Source organism: Anopheles stephensi, chromosome 2, assembly GCF_013141755.1.
Source record: "Anopheles stephensi strain Indian chromosome 2, UCI_ANSTEP_V1.0, whole genome shotgun sequence".
Lineage (NCBI taxonomy): Eukaryota > Metazoa > Arthropoda > Insecta > Diptera > Culicidae > Anopheles > Anopheles stephensi.
The window spans coordinates 70,139,197-70,164,086 of record NC_050202.1 but is presented as its reverse complement, the minus strand read 5'-3'; the positions used below and the strand labels follow the sequence as shown (position 1 = coordinate 70,164,086).

At 42.0% G+C, this 24,890-nt stretch overlaps 3 protein-coding genes and 1 long non-coding RNA gene across 30 annotated transcripts in view; 2 read left to right on the top strand and 2 right to left on the bottom strand.

The window, feature by feature from the left end:
- Positions 1-1,126: 1,126 nt before the first annotated feature.
- LOC118504574 (nuclear RNA export factor 1-like) lies at positions 1,127-6,426 on the bottom strand. Its single transcript, XM_036039216.1, has 7 exons — positions 6,182-6,426; positions 5,193-6,076; positions 4,994-5,103; positions 3,180-3,216; positions 2,868-3,106; positions 2,629-2,797; positions 1,127-2,543 (listed from the first exon to the last, which is right to left on the bottom strand). The coding sequence occupies exons 1-7, from the start codon at positions 6,255-6,257 to the stop codon at positions 2,091-2,093; spliced, it is 1,968 nt and encodes a 655-aa protein (XP_035895109.1). The 5' UTR covers positions 6,258-6,426; the 3' UTR covers positions 1,127-2,090.
- A 384-nt stretch (positions 6,427-6,810) lies between these two features.
- Positions 6,811-12,133, top strand: LOC118504576 (isocitrate dehydrogenase [NAD] subunit gamma, mitochondrial). 7 transcript variants are annotated; one of them, XR_004905318.1, is made up of 6 exons: positions 6,820-6,996; positions 7,225-8,058; positions 8,133-8,319; positions 8,388-8,463; positions 9,797-9,924; positions 10,357-12,133. XR_004905318.1 is itself a non-coding variant. In XM_036039219.1 (6 exons), exons 1-5 carry the CDS (start codon positions 6,940-6,942, stop codon positions 9,007-9,009), a joined length of 1,182 nt encoding a protein of 393 aa, XP_035895112.1. In that variant the 5' UTR covers positions 6,820-6,939; the 3' UTR covers positions 9,010-9,045; positions 10,357-12,133. The 7 variants fall into 7 exon arrangements, 6 of the variants coding, with proteins under 6 accessions (XP_035895116.1, XP_035895112.1, XP_035895111.1 ...); XM_036039219.1 differs by lacking the exon at positions 9,797-9,924 and adding an exon at positions 8,982-9,045; XM_036039218.1 differs by adding an exon at positions 8,982-9,045 and having other exon boundaries at positions 9,797-12,133.
- Positions 12,134-12,610: 477 nt separating this feature from the next.
- Positions 12,611-13,758, bottom strand: LOC118504583. The gene is made up of 3 exons (XR_004905319.1): positions 13,627-13,758; positions 13,447-13,532; positions 12,611-13,364 (listed from the first exon to the last, which is right to left on the bottom strand). It is a non-coding gene; the product is annotated as an uncharacterized LOC118504583 (long non-coding RNA).
- The window catches only part of LOC118504572 (low-density lipoprotein receptor), a 159,407-nt gene continuing 147,602 nt past the window's right edge, over positions 13,086-24,890 (top strand). For 6 of the 21 annotated variants that reach the window (XR_004905317.1, XM_036039214.1, XM_036039213.1 and 3 more), the window contains exons 1-2: positions 14,299-14,617; positions 14,857-15,587. Coding sequence is in view for 20 of the 21 variants with exons in the window: in XM_036039214.1 (XP_035895107.1) it covers positions 15,257-15,587 (331 nt within the window). In the remaining variant the exon portion in view is untranslated. The other 15 variants (XM_036039193.1, XM_036039194.1, XM_036039191.1 and 12 more) reach the window with 15 other exon arrangements.

Below are 24,890 nucleotides of genomic sequence, written 5' to 3'. Positions count from 1 at the left end.
GCTTTAGGTCTGGGTCTGGGTTAGTGCGGAGCCCAGAAATCATAACAACAGAACCCGAAACAACTGCTGACATATTTGTTGTTGTGCATTGAACCATGTTCGAAGTGCAACACATATTCATTTCAATATTAAAAACGCGCTCTGTTACAATTTTAGTGTTATCTTTCATTTGATATCGCTTAATAATTTGTAATTACAAAAACTGTACTTTTTTACCAGTCATTATCTTAAATATTTGCCAAGCGTTACCAATGCCCAATCATTTGAAATTTGACAGGCCAGTTCTATTTGATCATCTTCCACCTCATCCTAGCAAGAGTCTAGTTCAGCTTCTGGTTCTAGTTCTACCTGTCAATAGTCCACCTCATCCTGCCCGTGGTCCAGAAATGGCTCTCATATTGTTCTTTTCGGAAACCTTTTATTGCACATGTGATCGACACGATAATACCGTTTCATAAAATTTTGGAGTAACAATGATTCCCGTAAACGGACCGATAGTGCTCTTCACAATGTTGGATCAGTATATCGAACCACCAAAGTTTCGAGCCAACAATGAAACATTATGAAGAGTACGAAGGATTATGTAGTCCTTTAAAATATCAATTTGTTTTCCTTTTTTCGGTTTTTCGTTCTTAAAGGAAACAACCGTTTTTATTTTAAACTCATGTGTTGCTATTTTCTGTGGCGCCATCTATTGAGCACTAGCTGTACCACCGAAAAACACAAATGACGCATTTTCATTATTTTGTACCGATCACAGTTCATATACGTTTGAAAACTGTTTTAGGATCACACGAAAATTTATTTGGAGTAACTTAAAATGGAATCAAAATTTAATCCCTTGTAATACATCAGCGATTAAGGATTTATTGTACAATAATGTACCCTCTCCTCTTACTCTAAATTCTATCCGTCGCTTCCACAAATACTTTCTTTCCACAATGCACTAGATTGAAGAACAGACAAAAGACATATTTTTTTTGTTACTACTAGAAAAATTACAGCTACCATTTTTTTTATTTTCATCATTCTTTCATGTTCCATTGAGACCTTATGATATTACAAAATTACAGAAACAAAAATTTCGTTTTCAAGCAAAAGTAATTAGTCACAACAAATAAACAAACTAAGTTTCGCTCACTTCTCATGTTTATTGGAGCCCTAAAATTATTCCGTTGAGCTAAAATACGCATTACACTGTTTTACCAAGCAAGTCAAAGTGTACCTAAATTCACAACCAACTCTTCATCATTTTCCATCATGCACTTAGTAGTTCTGATGGCGTACAAATGCATGTACAAAACTACTAATCTATGTATCAGTGGGTTGTTGAACTGCCTGACTGTTTATGGTAAAGAACGTAAAAACCTACCAACAATCGTCAGCTTTCTTATGTACAGTAATGTATTATATAAATGTGACACATAGCTGATGTTTTGTGTTGAATTACCAGATTCGTACATTTTACTTCTTGTGTGAAAACAATTTAAAAATAGTATGGTTTGCAGTTCATTGCTTGTTTCTATCCCTAACCGTGATTTGCTAATAAGTAGTACCATTGCCGTTTCTTTTTTTATTTGCTAGAAAATGTTCTCATACAGATGCGTTTTGCATGTTTAGAAACTCTCTTCCTTTTTGCATTTCCATGTTTTGCTTTGTAAATTTACAGCGTATTTTACAGACCAAAGCGATATGGCCTAAAACGTTAAAAATAATTATGGAACCGTTTTTTTTAACTTAACTAAACTATTATTTCGCTAAAAAAAAGGTAATATATCACAAGCGCAAACTATAAACTGTTCCATATAGCATTGTGTATTTGTGTCTGCATCTACAGACAATGCATCTCTTTCTGCAGTTAGTGTGTTAAACAAACATTTGCTAAACGGGCCATTTTGCGTTTGTTCAAGGGTGTTCATTTCGTGAAATGAATAAAGGCAAAACCAAAAAAAAAAAAAAATGGTAAGCTTACCTGAAAGCTTCACTAGTTTTCTATGCGCGATAAACATGGTTTGTTAGTTGTTATGAACAAAAAAGAAGAAGAAGAAACTAATTTAAATGTAAACTTAATGCCGCGCCGCTTGCCTGGCTCAATTCGTGATGAACGCTCCGGGCGGTATTCGGTTCTGCTTGTGCAACTCCGCGAAAGCAAACTCAGCTCGCTGATAGTCCCAGTTGTTCTCCTGCAGGCACAGCTTGCTCCATTCGGTGGTCATGTTGGTCTGGGCGGACAGCGCCTGTATCATTTGCAGCTTGGTATTATCATCCGGCACCATCGAGGGTGAGGTGATCGTGCTGCTGATGGCTGATGGCGGTGCCGGTGTTATCGGTTGCGTCATGACCGCACTGTTGACCGGTTTGAAGCACTTATCCTCTTGCAGGCGTGTAGCGACGGTAATGTGCAGCATCTCGTTCCGTATGCAGAAGCCACCGTTCGCCGGTACTATGACAAACGTGCGTTGAAATGCTCGCATCGGCTCGGCGTTTGCATTGCTTTTGCGCTCCTTAAACACGCCGTTCACGGTCAGCTGCAGCATGTGGGGCTACACCAAAAAAGAAAGAAGCAAGGAAAAAAAAACGCACACCGTTAGATTGGAACAGGAGTTAATCGTTGATCTAGCTACTTACCGTAAACAGGGTAAGATCGACCGCGAATGACATTAGATCGTGTTTGGTTGGTGGTAGCGACGATAGGTGTGTAACTACCGGCAATCGTCCTTGCTTGAGGAACCGACAACGAGAATCCAGATCCGTTTTGTGCTTGATGTTACGCGTTCCGCTCAAATACACACTCATCCTAAGAGCAAGGATACCATAAAAAACATCAGGTGAGAAATTACAACAAATTTCCTAAGTTGAGGACTTACTTTTGTTGATTGCTTTGATTGAACGTATTGACGGTGTGCGAAAACATTGCATGCTCGTGGTAAGCTTCGAGCAGCGGTTGTCTGTTGTCGGAATCGTAGATGGCAAAATATTGTTCCAGAAACTGGCGGACAATATCGGATCCACCTGCATCGCATAGGAACGATGCCTTGGCATCCGGAAGCTTCATGTCGTCTTCCGGTATGTCGAAGCTGATCGGTGGCGGTAAATCAATGTTATCCTAAGAAAGAGAAAAAGAAAAATCAATTATTTAAACGGTCCGTACAGACCCCGTCGGTAGCATCAACACTTACCAGTTTTATAACTTTAGGGAATCGTTTGCGCACTTCACTATAAATAAACGGTACAAAGTTAATGTTATGCATTATAATGAACGTTAACAACAGCACACAAAACTAGCGTTCGATGCATTGCCATGTCGGTGCGGTATTGGGTTGATTGCGGTTCTTGTGCCGCATTTTGGGGGATGGACAAGCTGTAGCTAAATTGTCTTTGTACGAGCGACACAACAGGATGGAAGCAGTAAGACAGTCTTTTAAGACCTTTAAACCGATCGAACCCGATCATCGCGAGACATTGTACTAGAACGGTACGGTTTATAGCTAGTTGGAAAGCCTTCGAAAAAAAACCCCAATAGATCTTTTAAATTCGTATCGCGAATCTAGCACCGTGAGAGAGATGGAAGCGAGCTCTGCACTTTTTGAATTTTTATCAGGATAATTTCGATTAATTTGCAATTTGCCAAAATATTCAGGTTCCAATTTATGAGTAATACAGAAACCGTTATGATTTGCGTATCTCCTATACGCCAGAGACATTCCGTGTCCTTTTTACACCCCACGCTATGATCTGACGGCAGTTACACAACATACACTGCAAGCGCATATGTTTGGTGGATAGAGAGTGTTGAAATTGATCGAGAATCTCTCGATACTGATATCCGATATTCGTTTCGGTTGCTGATACAGGCATGGGTCATTGTTTCGGTTGGGGTGTAATTGTGTCCGATGGCTACGGCCACCAGCAGCTTACAGTGTGGGATCATAATAATCCACTAGTCCAGGATAAGATAAGGCTATTCGCCACACGAATCCTCTAGGACTGATTTGCTACCATCCGGTTGAATGGTGTTTGCTTATCCTTGTTTCGCTAGGATGACCCATTAGCTGGTTGAGCTTCGTTTTTGACGTAAATTCTCGCCGTCGACGTTGTTGTGGTTCTGTGTGAAGCATTGGAACTCTTACATATTCTGACAAATCGTTTGCATGATAAAGTGTTGATAATGGTTGGCAAGAGCGTATCGCATCAATCTCCACACTTCTGTCGTACCGTGGCTTAACCCACTCTTAAGTATGTAATGTTTTAAATACACTTTCCATCTAACTTTCCGCTATTGTGTACAAGACTCATGACGAATGATACATCATATAAACAAACGATACCGCCACCGCGACTGCTCCCAATCCCATCGAAATCAACATCCTACAATGGACAATGCTTTTAAGCATTGATTTCAATATGACCATTACCTCCGACATTAGCAATCTACCGAACGGGTAACACATACATTTGATTTTAACCGTTAAACAGTTGGCGTAAAAAGGTATGCTTTAAAGTGGTGAAATTGATTGAAAAGCAAACTTTAACGCACAACATAACTAAACGTGTTTGCAAATTTTTTAAATGGTTTCCAATCGCCAATTAAGGATTATTTTAAAACTCTTTCAAACGTGTGGAAGCACAGAAAACCCTTAGCTAGAGTGTCTTTAAATTCCAATCCTCAGTGATCACATTTGCACAAGGCGAGCTTAATGTTTTGTCTCTGCGCTCGGCGGATATGCGCCACACATTCACTACAGAATTGCGTTCTGTGCCCAAACCAGTGTGTCTCCTGCTCGTCGCTCTGCTGTCTGCGCCCGCCAGACGAACATGGGTGCATCATCCCGTCCAGGTACTTGTCTTGAACGGGTAACACCAACACACAACACCAAACGATGCATGTGTTGAACGGAGGGAGGAACACTTGCAATTCAGATCCAGACGCACGATTTCTGTCAAATATAAGACAACATCACTTATTCACGTGACCCCGCACGTGCTGATATACCTGATGTAGGACGTATTGTCGTCGAACTGTTTTCGTAGCGGATTATCCTCCAGATTCAGCTCCACCAGCTTCAGATTCTTCAAACTGTCCAGTGTGGTGAGGTACGGTATCTGCGGGGAAAAGCGAGCGAGCGTGGAACACAAACCTTTAAGCACCGAAAGGCCAACGGTACCGATCCGCATCATGCGTGAATGCTTACCCGATTTTTAGCCAAATGAAGAATTTTCAGATGCGGCAGCTTGTTAGCCATCGACTTCATATGGTCCAGCATGTACAACCTGTTTTCGTTCAGGTTCAGTGCCTGCAGTTCGGGAATGTGTTCCGCGATAATGTCTATGGCCGCCAGCATAATTTGCGGCCGGGCTAGCGCACAGAATATGTCGCTCAGGTCAGGATCGGCGTGGAACTTTGCCAAGTCTAAGGCCTTCGTGTGCGGATTGTACCGTTTCACCATTGCCTGCTTCATGCGACTTTTCAGCTGTTCATTCATCTGCGTGGGCGGCTGGTTATTGCGCACATTCAGCGTTAACCGGCGACCATCGGGACACTCAATGGTACGGCTGGCCTGCTGGATGGCTGTGGCCACCTGGAACCCCTCTACGTAGAACGTTGCGGCAAATTCGCCCGTTTTGTAGTACAGTGGAATGAACACCATCGGACTGAGCTTTTGCTGTATGGATCGAAGGATAAAATCCTTCTCGTACTTGTGGCCGTACGGTATTTTCACCTCGAACCAGTTCGAGTTCGTGGGTTTGAACAGCTTTTTCGACAAGTTTCCCCCATTCGACACCCCGCGTGGGATCGGTGATCCGCTGCGTCTTTGGCGATTGATGAAACGATTGTTCAGCCGTCCGGGGGCGCTGCCACTGTCGAAGGTATCGCCACCCATGGCTTCGTCGTCGTCGTTAAAGTGGGCTCGCATCTGGTTCTCAGTAATGCGGCCCTTGCCTCGGCCCCCGTTGAAAGGTTTGAAGCTAACACGCCGCTGCACGTTGGTCATGTTACGGTCGTTCCTATTTCTATCATTCCAATCGCCACCACGTTCCGTTCGATCGTCATGTCCACGATTGATCACTTCCGACGCTAAAATAAACAAACCCATTATTGCCTGCATTTCATCATGCCACACACATTGTGGCGACGCGAGTCAAAATGGCGGCACCAGCAGATTGGTTCGCTGTTAATTACCGTCGTAAAATCGATCTCCACCGTTGTTGCGACCACCCCGGCCGCGGGTATTGCCGTTGCGAAAGTTTTTAGGCATATTTATTATCAATTAGAAACGAGAACAACACCACAATTTCACGAATTTCCGATCACGCTACAGCTCCTCGCTACACTTTGATTACGAATTGACACATGCCACAATTTTTTTCTTTATGGCGCAGTGAGTTCCAGCGCGGAAAGGTGAACACATTTCGGATGTCAAACACGCTGTCAGGCGAAAATTTGACGTTTGAGATCGGAAATGTCAAATAAATGGGTTTTTTTCTGCTCAATTTGAATTTAATGGAAATTCTACAGTATTTAATTGATGTTGGTAAAATTTAAATCGTCATGTTGCTTGATAATGAATTTTATAAAGTTCGTGATAAGTTTAACGCACTTATATTTTCTTTCATCCAAAATGGAGGTCTTTGGAAATGAAAATACTTTCTTCAGAATTGTATGCTAACGAGTGAATTACTCATAAACAAAACTTATGTATTTCGTGTTACACGTGTTTTGGGTTTTATCTATTCCCAAGTTATTATATAGGATTCAATTAAATTTTCCATTATTTTCATGGCGGCGTTCCACTGTGCAAGTTGTCATGTGGCTGTCACTGCTCTTATTTTCGTTGGTATCGCACCTTCGCTGGCGTGAAAAACATCGTGCAGGCAGCTTTCCATCGTAACACTGTTTCGTGAAAATCAGCTAAGAAAAGTGTACCCCGCATCAGCACGATGGCGCTCCGATTGTTTCGTTTGAGCCAGGATGTTGTTACGCCGCTAATCAAACGGGTAAGCCAGGAAAAAGAATGCATCGCCCATATCACGCGGAATCCAAATATTCGGCTGATACGAAATGCACCATGTTTGTGTTGACGGTCGTTCAGCGGACATAACAGAACAGGAATCGTTACATAATTTGGATATCGTTCGTGGGTGGGTTTAAGTGGGTTGTACTGTGCTTGTGTCTAATGCAGTCCCGTTGCTACCTTCTTCCCATTTCACGTTGGTCCCCGGCAGAACTGTACCGTTTCGGCGTTCGAGCTCCAGCACAAGATTCCCGTCCAACGGAAGGTGGAACAAATCCCAAAAGCACAGTATGGTGGCCGCCACACGGTGACGATGCTACCGGGCGGTGGAATCGGTCCCGAGCTGATGGGCTACGTGAGGGAGGTGTTCCGGTTTGCCGGTGTGCCGGTGGACTTCGAAATCGTCGACATCGATCCAGCCAGCGAGGGAAACGATGATCTTGAGTACGCCATCACGTCCATTAAGCGTAACGGTGTTGCTATCAAGGGTAACATTGAGACGAAATCGGAAGCAACCGGCATTCTGTCCCGCAACGTTGCGCTGCGTAACGAGCTGGACCTGTACGTGAACGTGCTGCACTGCAAATCGTTCAATGCGATCCCGGCCCACCACCAGAACGTCGATGTGGTGATCGTCCGTCAGAACACGGAGGGTGAATATGCCATGCTGGAGCACGAGAGTGTGCGGGGTGTGGTGGAGAGCATGAAGGTGGTCACGGTCGAGAATGCGGCCCGTGTCGCACGGTTTGCGTTCGAGTTTGCGAAGAACAACAACCGCAAGAAGGTGACCACCATCCACAAGGCCAACATCATGAAGTTGGCGGACGGGCTGTTCCTGAAGGTGGCACGTGACATTGCCAAAGAGTATCCGGACATTCAGCACAATGACATGATCATCGATAATTGCTGCATGCAGCTGGTGTCGAACCCACATCAGTTTGACGTGATGAACACGACCAATCTGTACGGCAGTATTACGTCGAACGTGCTGTGCGGTTTGGTCGGTGGTGCCGGCCTCTTTTCCGGGCGCAACTATGGCGATCATGTGCGTAACGTTGCCGGCGTAATCGTACCATACACACATGCTCGTGGCTAATGCAATGTAATGTTTGTTTTTAGTATGCCGTGTTTGAACCGGGCACCCGAAACACCGGTACGGCCATCGCTGGAAAGAATGTAGCCAATCCGGTGGCGATGCTTAATGCGGCGGTGGATATGTTGTACCATCTGGGACATCGCTACCATGCGGATTGCATCTCCGATGCCCTGCACAAAACGATCGACATTGATGGAATTCACACGCCTGGTAAACATAGAAATTGTGCTGCAGCATGGGCTGCTAACCCATTGCAATATTTTTTATTTATTTTTTAGATCTTGGCGGTAGCAACACGAGCACCGATATCGTCCAGAACGTTCTGAAGCATCTGGCCGAGAAGAGAACGTACTGGTAAGTGGTCAAGTATAGTAATCCCCGTGTGTATGCTGTTTGTCTTCGCGTTACCTTCCCTACTCGTGTGCCCGTTACGATATTATTTGCCCGATTATGTTAGCCGTCAATGTGTGTTTGTGTGTCTTAGTTTTATGTTAAACGTTCATCGCTCGCCCGTTCAATGTGTGACTTCCGTTTTGTGTATAGAATGTAGGATTCGTTGTTTAGTCGTGCTCATACCAACCAACCCGCCAGTATCCATCAGTACGCATAATATCCACCATAAGTTTAGATGCTAGATATCTCATAACAGATCAGTTTCAGGCTCCATCTAGCTCCAGCTTTCATGTGCAATTCCATTTTGTGTTTTATTTCTGTTTAGTTGCATTTTTTTTGGAGGGGGGTTGTGTGTTACACGAATTCTTAACGACGTTTGTTGGACGTTTCTCTGCTAACATGTTGTGAATGTATGTTTCCATTCTTTTTCTTCCATCACCTGCAACACTGTTTCGACCGCTTATCAACCTGCTATGTAGGCAACATGGATTATTGTCCACTATTTAATCGCTAACACTACACTTCCCCCGAGGAATCCAAATGGTACGCATCGATCTCAATTCAATAACAATAGCACGCTCACAACAATTGGTGTTTCACTACGTGCGGTGCTATTTCCTTTCCTTAACAATATTTTTCCACTTTTTTCCGCTGGCCAAAAACGGGAGTTTTCTGCTCATTTCTTACTCTGCTGTGGAATAAAAGTATAGACAAAAAAAAAACGCGTTTAAAATCCTTCTTCTTTGCTAATCAATTTCCCCTTCGAAAGCTATATCGTAGACAGATTGTTTTAAACTTGACTGTTAAAGTTTTTGTTGTGTAATTAGTAAAATTAGATCTTTGTTTTCTACATGTTTTCCTCATAAATTGTTTATATGACATCACAAACAGAATTTCAGCACTTTTCAATAGTATTGATGTGTAAATTGTGTTAATAAATGCTTGTTTGTTTTTCATATTAGGTTCGATAATACATTTTCAGGCTTGTGTGTATAAATATTGTTTTTCTACCAGTTCAAGTGTTTTCCTTTTTTCAAGCAGTCGTGTAAAGCAATCATCTAGCAAAAAAAAAGAAACCCCCAAAGTTCATATGTACCCGTAGAACAACAGATTATTGTGATAAAGTTTTGCTTTCGATAGTGATGATCAATTAGCGATCGGTCGATACGGATGAGTAGAATGCACCACTACCACTGGTTAGATGAACTAAATTGGCACTAATCTTAACTTTCTTACCTTTCCAAACACCTTCCCATTTCCCTTTCTGCACTGTTTCCGATAATGATCCTCTCAGGAGCGTTATTAAGGAAAATTGAACGCGTCTGCACGACCAACCGACGAACGATCGATGGTGCCGGGACGTGCTTCTGATCGGTATGGCATGGCATGATGCATCGCTGGGAAGCTACCGCACAAGATAACGTAATAGCACGCAAGTTGATGTTAAAAGCGAACGCAATATTCTAAATGTGCGAGAGGTTAAATGCTAATGTAGATGAAATTAGGAAGCTTTCCCCAAAGGTGATATGGTCGAAAAATGAAGCTCAGACCAGTGAGCAGTAATGGTAATCGTGTTGTGCACACCTTCTAATTTCTTTCCACGCATTTTTTCATCGTACGATGTACTTGCACTTGCACTATCGAAGCAACGCTACTTAATAATTGTTCTTATCAAACAGCTTTTTATTTGCTTCTTTTTTTTCCTCTGTCTCTCTCTCACTGCTGCTAATGCTGCGAAGCACCGTTGCACCCAGAAAGTGCTGTCGCATGTCGTACGCGTTAAAATAATTTTGGTTTTTCCGTTTTTATCACCCTTACCAACATTTTCCTTGATCGTTTGTTCTTCTCTAACAGGTTCCCGGCGTATGCGTATATGTGAGAAGTTAGGCTAGAACCGAAAAAAAAACTCCCCCTAACCTACCCTTATTCATATGCTCCCTTCATCCATGTTACTCTTCCTCCTAACGGTGTCTACCAACGGGATTTCCGGAATACATTTCCTTTTGCGGTCTAATAACATCTCTGACACTTGGCAAACGGCTAATCGGCAAAATTGGTATTTGTGAAGCAATTTCTCTCTTGGTGGATGGGATTTCTTTCCTTTCGCTACGACGGGAAATAGACACAAAATCAGCAAACTTCAAAACATAGGACCATTGAGGGAAAAAGCATTGCGAGCAACCATTGGACGTATAGGTTAGGAAGCAGAGCGTTTTTTGGAACTGTTGGCAAAAAATATAGGTTAACATTACCAGTGACAAACACAGCGAAAATGAATGAAAAATTACATGATAACAAAATTGATTAAAAATTTAACAACTGTTTCCAAATCTTGTCCACCTTCACCATTATTGTCCATGCAGGGGTTCAGCGGTCGTAATTGTACACCATCTACAGTGTTGTGTGAATTTTTCCAAATTTTCCAAGATCGTTCGGTACACTGGTTTCCAATGTTAACTGTAACTTTTATTTACCTTTTTGTTTATCCCTTCCTTTGTGTGAGTTTAAGGTTTTCATCCCCGTGTTTTGCCCCGTGCCCATGACAATGCCCGTAAAATCGCAAACACAAAAAATAACTAATTGCACTTCCCAAATATTAGCTCCTCAATTTTGGAGATGTTTGCAGCTTTACAAAAAGTAGAATCGGTTTGAAAGTGCTTTTTGGAAAGAAATATTATTCTTCCTGCGATTGACGATCATTGGCTGTTCGAAGGGGGTGTGTGGGTAACAATCAATCACCTTTCGTTGTGTCCCCGTACGATTTGTAGTTGTGTGGGGCTGGGATCCTCTTGTTGCGTACTAAAACATGACTGTTTGCAGACTATCTATGACAATCTGCAGTGTTTGAGTTTTTTTTCTTCTTGTGACGCAATTATACGTGTGGAAAATTCATATTACAACCGAAAAGTGAGCTTGTATGATTTGATACAAAATTGGAATATATTGGAAGAAGAAACAATTCCTGGCCACACCCGTCAAACACAGAGAAGTAGCTCACTTTTCACGGTAGAAAAACCAACACCTGCCCAACCTTTTGTTCAATCTTTTGTTTGACACTTTCTTTTCTTTTCTGTTTTTACATTTAACGTAATGAAACCAATTATGATTTTATCTGCCCACCAACACCAACACTCTACCAACGTCTACGATTGTACAGATTAAAAGCAAGCGGGCAGTCTTCACTCCATCTCCAATAATGTACTTGAAGGATACAGCGAGTACTACGGCACTCGTGATCATCCTGTGCGCCACCCTTAATTCATCGGGCTCGGGAGGACTCTCTGCGGCACGTGGAAACAATATGTTGCCATATTTATTGTAATGGGACGGTTGGTATTCTTCTGTTTGAATTTTGGTTACGATTTAATTTAACTTTGCGAAACAAACAATTGATCATCGCGCTTTCCATGGCCAAAAAAGGGCCAAGAGAACGTTAAAAAAAGTTCAGTTTAACAGAGTATTACGAAGGAAAGAAAGACCAAGTTTGCTAAGGAGGCGAAACAAATTCAATGCTCTTAAATTTGTTTAAAGTGAAACGGAAACTAATGGCACGGACAAGGGAGCGAAACCAAATAGATATGTGAGTAAGACATTAAAAATATATGATCAACGTTGAATGAAACACCATTTAGCAGATCGGCAATTTAATTGTGTTTAGGCTGGAAAGAACTTGAGAAAATCCTAACCCTTACCTTTTAAAGAGTTTTCATTTCAAAAGTAAATTTGTTCGTTCGTACGACCTACGCCTAGTACACATCTACCCACGTTCGTCATCGATTCCTACACGTGGCGCTTGTGCTTCATAGGTGTGGGCAACGTGTGACGCTTCCTTCCACGAGGTGATGCGGAATGGCGTAACTGCTGCGCAATGCTCAAGGTGTACTTAAGGCAATGCAAATAGACGCACATCGTACGATATTTTAAGGCTGTCCCTATATGATTCACAGCAAAAACCAAACGTTTGAAATGCAGTGGATTTTTACATTTTCTCTATTTATTTCTTAAAACAGGTAATAAAAATATAAATTTGTTATGAATATTTTCTTATGGTACAATAGTGGGGTTTTACTGAAGCAGCGCATTAAAGATATGTAATGAAATAAAAATAAAGCGGCAGTATATATTCCCACACATTATTAGGATACGTTTGGGTAGGAAAGTCCAGGTTCAGTTTAAACTGTTAACAATAGAATCAATAGAAGCGGCTGTGCATGGTTAGTAAAACACTTAATTTTAGGGATTTTCCTTTAAGATTATGATTCAACAAGCGCAAGATAAAAATTCAACTACAAAAATGATGATTGTTAAAGGCTTCGATCTTTCGCAGGGCTGGGTATCGGATCCCATCCATACCTTTTAGTACACCTTCAAATAATGGACATGATCAAACATGAAGAAGATTTAGAATGATTAAAAAAAAATAAAACAGATATTTTTAAAAGCCACTTAACATCGGATCTAAAAAAAAAGTCGTAGTTTGATATCTAAAATAAAAAGAAAATAATTGTGTAAAATTTCACAGCACGGCTACAATCCTATGACCACCGCTTTCCCATAGTGGGCTGCTTGTTGTGGTTGATGCCTGTGGTCTTTTTTCTCTTTTCGTCAGTTTTTCTAGTACAGTCACTCGTCGCGGGTGTGTGTAACTCGCCCCACTGCGGTCCGCGAATCGTATGTTCGTTTGCGTAACAATATGATCCACACTAGCCGGGCAAATTCGATGGCCTTCTAAGCGCCGATGCGCACCTTTCGTGCATGTGATAAAATCAGCTTGTTTTGCCGTGTTTGTGGCGTTCATTAGGAGGTGATAATAATTTGCACACCAACACCTCGCTGTATCCTTCCGCATTCGGGATGAATCTCTGGCAATGATCGTGACCACCGTGAGCATATTAGCGGAAAAGTGTATCCATATCGTATGATGTTCAAGACGTGTGTGCGTACCTGTACGTGTGGGTGTGTGTGTGCGTTTAAGTGCGTGCGGGAGCGTGTTGATTTTGGGAGATGATTAAGAAATCGAACCAATGTTTCTAGCCGGTGTTTTGTTACAGAGTAACAACATAGAAATAAAATTCTTTAACATCGGTTTCGGTGCGAGGCCGTAAATTTACAATTATCTGTTACCTTTCGGCAGGTGAAATTACGGTCCCAAATGTGCTCCTCAGGCTACCTGGTGGTTAGCTGTCAAAAATGGAATAAGAAACTCAGGGCTGTGTGTGAAGTACGCACTCGCTGTGGTTCGAAAGAGCAAAAGGGATAAAAAAACACACGCACACGTTTGGCTTTTGTTTTTGTACTGCACTTTCTCACTGTAGTTCCGTATGTGTGCCCGGGAGTATGTTCCCAAAGTGCGTACGGCGAGTGTACTTTTTTGTTGCTGTTGCAATTTCAGCCCCACCAACTGTTTGGAATGTGTGAGAGAGAGTGAGAAAGCAATAAAAATGCTTGTGCGAATGTGCACTGTGGTATCAATGCAGGAACCGGTTGGATATGCGAACAGAATGAGAATTTTTGTTATGTTGCTGTAAGTTTCGGTGGTTTAATTATTGTTTCGTGTTGTATTTTAAAAAAAAGAAAAAAATGTATGTGTATGTGATTTATTTATCGTAAAGCGATAAATGTAGTTATTTTATCATTCGCTCTGAAACTGGTGGCATTCAACGAACGACCCACTCATATGCTCACATATACCAACGTTTGGCAAAAGCAATTGAATGCGCGGAAGCAACGACGCATCTCTCACAGAGTGAAAGCGTGTTCATCGTTCATCTGCCATGTTCATCCCCTCCATTATAGCGCACGGAAGCTGCATGTCCTTTTCGCGTATTGAGAAGGTGTGTGCGTGTATGTGTGCGTGGTTCACTCATTTACTCCCATCGGTGGTATCACGGCTAAGTGATAAGCGGCACGGGGGCAACTTGCTCATACTACGGTGTATGTCGGTGGTGTTGGTTAGCAGAGGACAGCTGCCGCAGGATCCCTGGGGATGGATGGACTGTGCTTCCGCTGTTGGGTGAAAACGTGTCGTGTGTTCGGGTAGAAGGTCCCGGTACTGTATCGCGTACCACCAGTGGCTTGTGAATTGTGCTCGTGAAAGTGTTTACGTGAACGTCCTGTGAGTAGCCGCAGCACGAGTGGATCCAAGCATCCAGCGAAGGATAAAAATCAGAAATCGTAGCAGTCCGTCTTGCAAAGCGGAAAAAAATCTTTAAGAAAAAGATGCCACGTTGTTCCAATTCTCTCGCCCAACACAGAGCGGAGGTTGAGCCGTAAAAATTCGTTGTGCGTTGTTTTCCTGTCCGTTTCGCGTAGATGAAGTAAAGTTAAAAAATGTTTCTCTGTTTTTCATTTTAGCAGGTGAAAGTCGGCTTTAGTGCGTGGTGGTTGTGTTACGTCTAATTTGTGAATACGTCGTCCTCGTAAACCGATGTGTATGTGTTGTCGCGAATCGTCGTCAGCCGCTTGAAAGGGGGGGAGGCGAAGAAATTATGTATCCATTTTGGTTGGTTCGTGTAATTTGTATTGCAAATGGAACATGTGCTTCGTGAAAGAAATCTAAGTGTGTGCGTGCTATTGGTGCCAATTCTAGTTCCCAATCCACTACTGTAAAAGAGTTACCGGTAAGAAGAAGAAGAAGCTAAAGAAAAAAAGTCATCATCCAACGTGGGTCTATATAGAAATATCGTGAGTTAAAAGAGCGTTAAAACAGCTAATTTCTTTGCACCACTCGGTCGGGGTACTTACGACCAGCAAAATGGGGCAAAATCAGAAGATCGGAAAGGTTTACAGAACATGGCTCCTGACATTGCTCGTCCTTGCGCCAGCGGTGATTGTCGCCGTAGCCGGGGCCAACACCGACAAGCTGGAAAAGCTGGCAATGTACGAAGCGAAAGAACATGTGCTGATGAACAACATGATCCCGGAGCAGGCATCGGCGGTTACGGTGGACGGCAAAAACCTGACAGGCTCGAGGATAGTACCGCCGACTAAGGCTAAACCAACGGAATCGCACGCTACCGATGTATCTATCAACAATGGTACAGTGCCACGTACGGGCAAAACTACCACCGGATTACCCAGCGAATGTGAGTATTTGGATAACAATATTCTCATACTTTTATGGGAATACTTTTTTGTATATTTTAGCTTGTGAATATAAGGGAAAGTATCTGTAGACCGGAGTTCTAATGAATCTGTTATAATTAATTATGAAAACCAGAATCGTTGTAATGACTATTATTGCCGTGGTTATTGAGTAACTTCTCAGTTTATCTTGTATAACGTCCTCCATGCTATTTTTGTTAATATGAAATCTACATGAAACATACCAACCTCAGTTTATTTTATCGTAAAAAATATACTACAGTTCTACTTTGGATATCTTGTTCTTATTTGCTGGCACTAAAAGCTCAAGAAGTTTATCTTAGCCTGCTATTTCTGGCTTACATTATTTGATTTAACTCGTAGTTGTATACTCCTAGTCCTAGTAACGGGAGAATAGCCCGAATGGGTTTCGAAATCCAGTCCTGCCGTTTGAAAATTTGCGCCTCGGCCAACATATCTCGACCAAATGGTTCTAATCATTTGCCATCCGCATCAAATGGAGAATTAGCACAAACTCATCAAGAACCAGCTCTTGTGTTGGTGGAATAGTCCGTACGGGATTCGATTCTCGGCCGCGCCGTTTAAAAGAACGTAGGCGCTCCCCCATTTTGGCCTTCGTAGACGCTCCCTTTTGAGTTGAACTTCTTCTTTTTCTTCATTGACAGCTCGAGAGATTTCGGCCTGCCATTTCTGGAATTATTTTACTTGATTTTACTCATAGCTAGATAGTCAGTACGGAGAGGCGGTTCGAACGGGATTCGATCCCAGGTATGGCCCCGTGTGGAGATCGGCGCCGGGACCACTTATCGGACACCAATTCGAAGGTCGGAGGTCACATATAACCTCTTCTTCTTCCGTGGCACTTCAATCTCGAGAGGCCTCGGTCTGCCATTTCTGGCTTTCTGTGACTCGATTTTACCCGAAACAATGTAGTCAGCCCTGCGTACGGGGAGACGGTCTGGATGGGATTTGAACCCATATAACCTCACAGCAAAAAAAAAGATAAATATTTAAAAATTAAGCTTAATAAAGAAATATTTACTTAAGACGGACGCTTGAATCAGCCACACTGATGCACATAATTAGCAGAAATATTAAATTCATCCTTTGCTCAGCAGGGTTTTAATGAGTTTGAATTAGGTACAGAAAGTTTTTCCCTCCAACGGTAGCAGTACCCCACACACAGTTCACGGTTGTTGTTGCATTATGGTATTTCTAACTCGTTCCTCAACCACGATACGTTTATTCTTAATGCAAAGAGAGCCAGTGTAATATACACGGTGGCCACATATTAACAACAACAAAACTTTCTTTCCTGCAGTACGAGCACACGCCCTCCCCTACATGCATGATGCAGAAATATCGTTAAGGGTTCTTTATTTTTCTTGCCCCAACTTTTGGCCACGAAGATGATGTGATAAGCCGTGGAGGTGCATACAGCGAGTGGAGTGCAAATGTTACATAAATTGTTGGCATAATAAGAAAAACCCACCTATAACCATGTATTCAACTAGCGAATTGCTTATACCGTTCTCATTTTCTTTACTAAGAAATGTAATGGTCGGAAATGGCTACATGTGCTAGTTCTGCTCACCGAGTAGAACGAATTTTGTGCTGCATGCTGCAGAATTTCAGCCAAAGCAATCTTCTTGGCTTCCCACCACAATCTTACACTTTTCTCTTTATCGTCTTTCGGTGCGTGACGGGTTGCCGAGTTCAAGGATGCAGGATGCAATATCGATCGCGTTAAAGCTGGATAATGTGCGCTCTCTTTATGCTTTTGAATAGTTTCACAGTACCACAGACTTGTTCGAGCCCTGTACAAAAAGAGGTTTTAAGGCCAAATTTTTATAACAAAACTATACATAAATTTGACGCCAATATTTTCGATTACGACAAAAAAAAAAACACTAATATATTTGAACTTCCATTTACTCTCGATAAAGTTCAGTTCATTAGTCGATCATTAATCATAACGAGCTCGACATCAAAGGATCGTTCTGTTTCACTACCAACCCATAAATGCTGCTCTTGCTCGCCCATTTTCTCCGTTGCACTTGCCAGTATCACATTCGATGCCTTCCAATATCCACGAAGCAAGTGGTTTGGCCATGTTCTGTCTGGAATTTTTCAGCCTCGAATGTACGTTCCGCACAAGTCCATCTCGAGCATATGGCTGATTAATGTTTTGCTTACGGATGCATCAAGAGTTTCGAGTTGCGTTTTTACTGTCGATAATTTCCGAGCTTCAGCCGGGCGTTGCACGCATCGCAGCGGAGTTTTATAACTCGGCCTGCTTTTCCAAGCATGAAAGAACGCGGGAGACCATCATGCCGGGAACGCACCGGTTAACACATGTTTAGAACCCCGCCGCATGCATGTTTATGTGCGCTGCGCAAAGTGCGAGTGGAATATTGCCTTCTGTTAACCTTTATGTTGAGCATCGTTCGCGTCTGGACGTATTATTCGGTGCAGTGTTGGCTCATTAATAACATCTGAATTTGGAGTTGATTTCAACTTAATACCACCACCAGCTGTGAACTGCAATATTTTCTACTGAGGGCATCGGGTTCAAATTGTAGCTCCCATGAATGTTTATGTGTTTGGATGATTCGTTCGTATGGGTATAAGATAATTGAGTAAACAAAAACCTATGTGTTTAAGGCAACTTTGTTATAACCGAGACACTAATCCGTAGTGTTGCTTACTGTCATAACTATCTACAGGTAAATTTAAAGTAAGATTCGTCTGGAAATGTATCCCTTAACCTCGACTCTTCTCACAATTGGACAAGATTCTCCAAAATATGTTCGTTTCGTCTTGGAACCCAACCCGGATGGAAGCAAATTTTTAATTTTGATTTGTGTTTGATCAAATTCCTGGCCTCTAATTAATGCCTTGCCGGCCGTGGCCCTGCCTCGTGTAAAGGAAAATGTGTACCGGCTTATGATTGATGCATTTCGAGAGCTATCACTCATTTTAAAGTATGATTCGGTTTCATATTTCTTATTCATTCGCATCCATTATTGATCGCATAATCTGGCAGCGCCCATCGTCACTGGCATGTAGTGCGGCTGTACTATGCAAGAGATGGAATAAATTAAAAAGAGTTTGATTTATATATTTCAATCGTGGCGGAGAATTCAGCTTGCGAAATGAATTAAATTTCCTGCGAATTTTGTTTTTATTTTTTTGCTGTTGGTATGAGATAGTGCAGCGTTGGCGCAATCTTGATGCATTGCGGCATTAATTAAATTTCAGTTATGTATCCTGATTTGGCTTTCGCTTAGTAATGGTTATGGTATGGTTTTCTCCACATTAGATTGATTTTATGTATTTTTCTTTCTGAATGTTTTCCTCCAGCGAGAGATGTACTGTAAGCGCTAAGAGCTGACCCAATTACTTCGATCGCACTATCAGCGGGAACCCGGAAAGTTTTTTCGACCGTTGTTTTATTTAATTAATTTTGGGTTTTCTATAGTTTGCCTGAATGTTGAGTGAAAGGTACATGTAAAGCGCTTATTGGTACCTCGACAAGTGCTGTTTCCCTGAAGTGCGGTACAGCGACATTAATTGAGTAATTAAAAAAAATTAAGTATTCTTGGAATATGTTGTGTCGCACATATCCTTTTGTTGCTTTTCCTGGTTTTCCGTACATCATTCAAATAAAGTTTTGAAAAACACGTTACGGGTTTTGCTGAACAAAAGTAACAGGCTCGCTCTCTCTCTCTCTCTGTTGTGCAGAGCATGAGCCGAATTACCCCTGCTCGGCTACTGTAGCGATACGCGAAAAGCAATCGACCGTCCGTACTAGTTTCAAGGCCAATTGAAATGTTCAAAGTGTGCGGAAACAATCGGCAATTCAGACAGACAGATGGGAAGAAAAACAGGGGGAAAAGTATCACCCGCTTTTGGTGAGTTCAATAGCTGTGGCGGGGGGTGTCGGTTTTCCGATAACCGGACGAGAGACGACTACCCGATCGAACCAACATTTGTTGTGTTAAGTTTCGAAAGTTATTTTTAGTTGTCTCATTACTTTCTCTTCGCCCCCTTCGCGTATAGTTTTCCGTCCAAGGGTAATAGGAGAGTGCAGCCTCCGTCTAGAATGTACAGCTAGCAGATGGGGCACCAAGCGGCAGCATGATTTAATTTGGTGGTCTGTTACGCTGGATGAAGCTCGTACGGGTTTTGTGGTGTTCTTAGCACAAATACAACAGGAACAGGACACAATCCAATGTGAAGTACCGAGACGGATGTAAAATAAGATGGGCAAATGTTCACAGTTGGTTTGGTGGTGGGAGTAACCCTTGCGGTGGCAAGGAACTCGTCCGGATCGTGGGTGTGTATGGAGGTGGTCGTGCTAGCTAGGTCACATTACAACATATTTCCTATCCACAGTATAGTGTGGTTTAATGGGTCGCGACAGCAAATTTTATAGCAAAGAATTTTATCATAAAGCATGTGTGATGCCGAGGCTATGCTGCTGACGAATAACGCTTCGTCAACAAATGTGTATTATTCTACACGTTCCAGCGCGACCGCTATTATTTTCGTATGTCGTCCACCCTCCATTTCCTTTTCTTGCCAAAGACATATTTCCTCACTCTGCTTGGGAAATAGTTTCTGTGGGAATAGGTCAACTTTCTGCTACGACTAATTGATGACGACGATGATGATGATTATGGTGTGATGGTGGCGGCAGACACGAAAAGATGATGTGTGCAAAAAATATGCTCGCCGTATTGTTATCGGGCTGGATCGGGGAGGTGATGTGCAAAATGGTCACAAATTGCTTGTCCACCCGGTTCTCGATATTATCGTTGGCGGTAGGAATGCTTACGCCTTAACCAATGGATGCAGGAGGGAAAGATAAGAGATATGGGAAGAATGTTTGCCAACAGCGAGAAGCATAGCATGGGCATTGGAATGAAAATTGCTGTAATAATGATATACTACCACAATTTTTCTTTATATTTATTTATATTTATCTTCTTTGTTTTTATTAAAAATTTAATCTCATCTTACTTTTATACTAAAGTAAATAATAAAAATTTACATCAAATCACTCGTTTTATATCTTTGAATGATGTTGACATGAACTATTAGAACTAGTGTTTGGAAATTGATGAGGGTCAGTCCATCCCTTTGACGATTGACAATTAATTGCGCAGTACGCAACTGGGGAGGCAGAAAAAAAACACATCAATTTAGAATCGGTAGTCGTCAGCATTTTATCGCCTTCGCTGCTTGCTTCAATCGAGCTGCTGTCTGCTGCCTTGACCACGCTCTTGCGGTTTATGCCGTGGTAGCTGTCAATCATTCCAACGGTTTTAATCCCGAATCCCACCCGCCGAAGACTTCAGCTGGAGACAGCGAAGAAACCACGATATTGAGCGTGGTGCTAAGAAAGTGCGCGGGTTGCACGACACCTAATCCATCCCGTCCCGTGGATCTTTGGCGGTTAATCCAATTCATCGAGGTCAAACCTAAGGCCTACCGGAAGGATTATATGCTTCGGAAACTGATGCAACTTTTAGCAGCGGACGATAGAACTGGGTGTTTAAGCTCCAGAGCGAAGGACACCGCGTGACAGTTGCGTCGCTACATCAGTTCTGTAGCCTGCTGATTCACCGAGCGCAAACCGCGCATCATCAAAAGCGGACCCGGTTAAAACCGTTTAATCGTGGCTTAATCGAGACAGATTAGCACGAAAACATTTGCTTACGGCAGCGCCCGTGCGATATACGGGGAACGGTTAACAGTGTGAAAAATCCTTGACAAGGGTCTAACATCCGCGGTGAAGAAGTATCTGTTAGTTCGGATATGCAACTGCCAGATAGCAGTCTGATAAGAATTGCTTACCTATCGAAATCTTTTTTATTTCTTTACCTTTAAAAACATGTTTTTTAAACATGTACGTAGAAAAGTAGTCAGCCTTACGTACGGAGAGGCGGTTTGGATGGGATTTGAACCCCGGTCCTGCCGTGTGAAGACCGGCGCCGTTATCGCCTCGGCCACCGAACCACGCCTTACCTTCATATCTCTCTTTTACTGCCTGTAATATTTTTATTAATTTTGTGGTTCAATGAAAATTCTTGGAGAGCTGCCGATGAAGCGCTCGAAGTTGATTACCATCTTCAATATCACCAAAGAATTGATGTGTACAGGACCAAGAAAAGAAGCTCAACGATGGAAAAACATTTTCATTTCACGGTAAAGTCGTTTTGGGGATGTTCTTCGCCACGATTCCGTTTGGCGTTTTGGTTTCATCTGTTCATCGGTACTTTTTGATGTAATGTTATCATATACCGTTGGTGCGAGTGAAGACCGTACTCTTCGTTTTCGTAGGTGAACTGTGTTCTTGTGAAGTAAAACAGAGACCATTTAATTTCGATGTTTGACGATTCCATTAGTACTGCGTGTGTGCGTTTGATTAAGATTGCTCAAGACGTTTTGATCATAACTCAGACATGGTACCAAACCCGTACACGATGATTTTCCATCTCATCTTCATCAAAGAGTGTCTCGCAGGGTAGCAATAGCAAGACAGTAAAGCGACTGTGTTTGATGTGAGTTGAACCGTATTGATCATCATCCATGTCTAGAATGTTTCATTCGAGGAATTTATAAACGAGAAGTTTAATATGATTTCTTCAAATGGAATTATTTGGCCTTTTTTCTTAGGTTTAGAAGTCAGATCGTTTAAAGTGTTTAATGAGTCTGGTGACGTCTTTTGCACGTTTGTGGATTTTGTGGATGTGTGAAAGTGTCTCTGATTGTAAACAATGTCTTGTTCGTTTTCTTCGTCTGACTCGACAAATGTGTCTACCGTTAGCGTGTTTTTCCTGTCCGGTTTCCAATTCTAGGTGTTTTTGCATAGTCGACAAAGATTGCCCATAGTAGCTTCAAGTTACCAGAAACAACTCGTAGACATTGTGGGTTTCGCGAGGTTTCGTACCACACTTCATACAGCGAGTGGAAAAGTTCCATCCTGAAAAGCGATTCGATTGTTTATGTGCATTTTTTATATACTTTTCGCTTCTTCGATAGAATTTGCTGCGTAAGCGTCTAGTTGATGCTTTAATGATGTTTATGTTAGTTTTCACTTGGGAGAAATAATAACAAGTCTTGTTTATGTTTTAAGTAAAGTTTGCCTACCATCGTTGTGTTTATTTTGTTTCGATAAGTATTTCCTTAGAATTCCTGCAATTGGGTTGGGCATTGTCTGTCGGCTTGACTTGTCTTCCTTAACGATTGATAGGAAACTAATTTGAGGTGTGATAGATGATAACGATAAAGTAAATCTTAATTGAATTTAATCACTATTGTTCATCGTTCATCTGTTCATCTGTTTTGTTTGCGACTGACAAACTACATCATACAATGGAATCGCTATACAAATGCTATCGCTCCCCTTGCATTTAATACGTTGGGCATTGTGTAACTCGCATAACTGATGTTTGAAAGCTCATGGGCTGAATAAATTCACACATTGCTTCAATTTGCCCATTGTTCCTGAAGCTTCCTTTTCAATGCATCAAGTCGCTATGTTTGAGCATTGGTCAACGAACGAAGGTGTTGAAGCATTCCTGACGTACGCAAAACGCAAAGTGTGTGAGCGTGTGAATGATGAGTAGGTGCCTGCCTGGGTTGTCAATCGGGCCAATTTAATTAAAATGTCAATCAGAGCCAATAACAACCATATTGGAGCGTATGTGCGTGCCGAACGTGTTTGTCAGTTATGTTGCGAAAATTCCAGGAAACATTGGAATGACCAGGTCAGCTGTAACTACTTGTATATGGAAGTGTTGTTTCTTTTTTTTTATTTGCTACACATTAGTGATGGCGACAAACTTCTGGAACGCTCGAGGTACGGTGCGGGTAATTGGGAGTTAAAAAGCTTAATGCATTGAAGCGTGTAATCCTTGCGATGGGTAACTAGTGTTCTAATGTAAGACGCAATTAGGATCCTTAATCGTTATGTTTGAGGAGTAAAAAACAACATTGTTTCTTAGCAAAAAGTCATCATGGGTGTGTTATCCTTTGATGTTAATGTGGCTCGTTCGGTACTAATTAAGCCGATCAATTAAATGTGCACATGCTTCGTTGCCTTTGAGAGGAGATTATTGTGTCAGGCTGATAAACAAACTGCCGTTCTGTACTGATCGGCAAATGACGCATGATTTGAATTGAGAATTGAGCACGTGATACATTACACCATGCTGCATCTATGCTTCAATAGGGCATAGCGATAGTAAACTAAACAATTGCGGCGTAGTTAGTCGAAAGGTCCTGAGAGTCATGAAAACAAACATGAACCACGGTATATTTGGCAAAAGCTGCTAATAACCATTCCCGTTGAGTGTTTGGAATGTCTTGATAAAGTGAATTCCTTCATGTTGGTGCGTTACTTTTACCCGGTACGGCCTACATACGTAATAAAAGTGGGATCAGCAAAAGGAAGTATCGATGATCGGCATTAGAGCGAAAGTTTGTTACGCGCGTGGATTTGTTGCAATCGTCCAGAAGGTTTTATTCGTATGAGCAGCTTATGTCTCGGTGCGTTTAGGCGACCCAAAATCAAGGATTACCGGAGGGTTGTGTAACGTATTGTGGATATTGGGATCATTTTAAGGATACCATAAAAAGGTACTTCATAAAATGCGTACTGTTGTGGGGCATTGTTATAACGTAAGATGCTGGCGCTGTACAGACAATCGTATAATTCTGGGATCTTTTCTAGCAGTGTGAGGGAGCACGGAGCATTTCTATCTATGTAAGACGTTCTCCTGGTAAGTGTAGGATCAATAAAAGACGGTACAACATTAGCAACAGTTGTAATAAATTTTAATTTACTGACTAATCAATTGCAGGTTTGCAGAAAATCCTAGAGCCGCATCCATCTTTATTGATTCCCATGATAAAGGGCGGCCCAGTGGTAGAGGTGACAACGGCGCCGATCTTTAAATGACAGGACTGACGTTCAAATCTCATCCGGACCTTTCCGTCCGTAGTGAGGACTGACTATCCAACTACGTGGTATCATTAAGTCTAGTAAGCCAGAAATGACAGGCATGACCTTAAGAGGTCGTTAGACCAAGCAGAGATTGATGTTAAAGACAAACTTTTTAGTTAACTTTATTTTGCTAAAATTAATTACAATAGTTTATATTTATTCTATAAGTTAATGGGAAACATTTTCAAATGAATAGAGTCATCCGTGATCACGAATTGGAGCTGAGAAAGAGCGTGCGTAAAATTATATTCAGATTTCAATGTTTAAC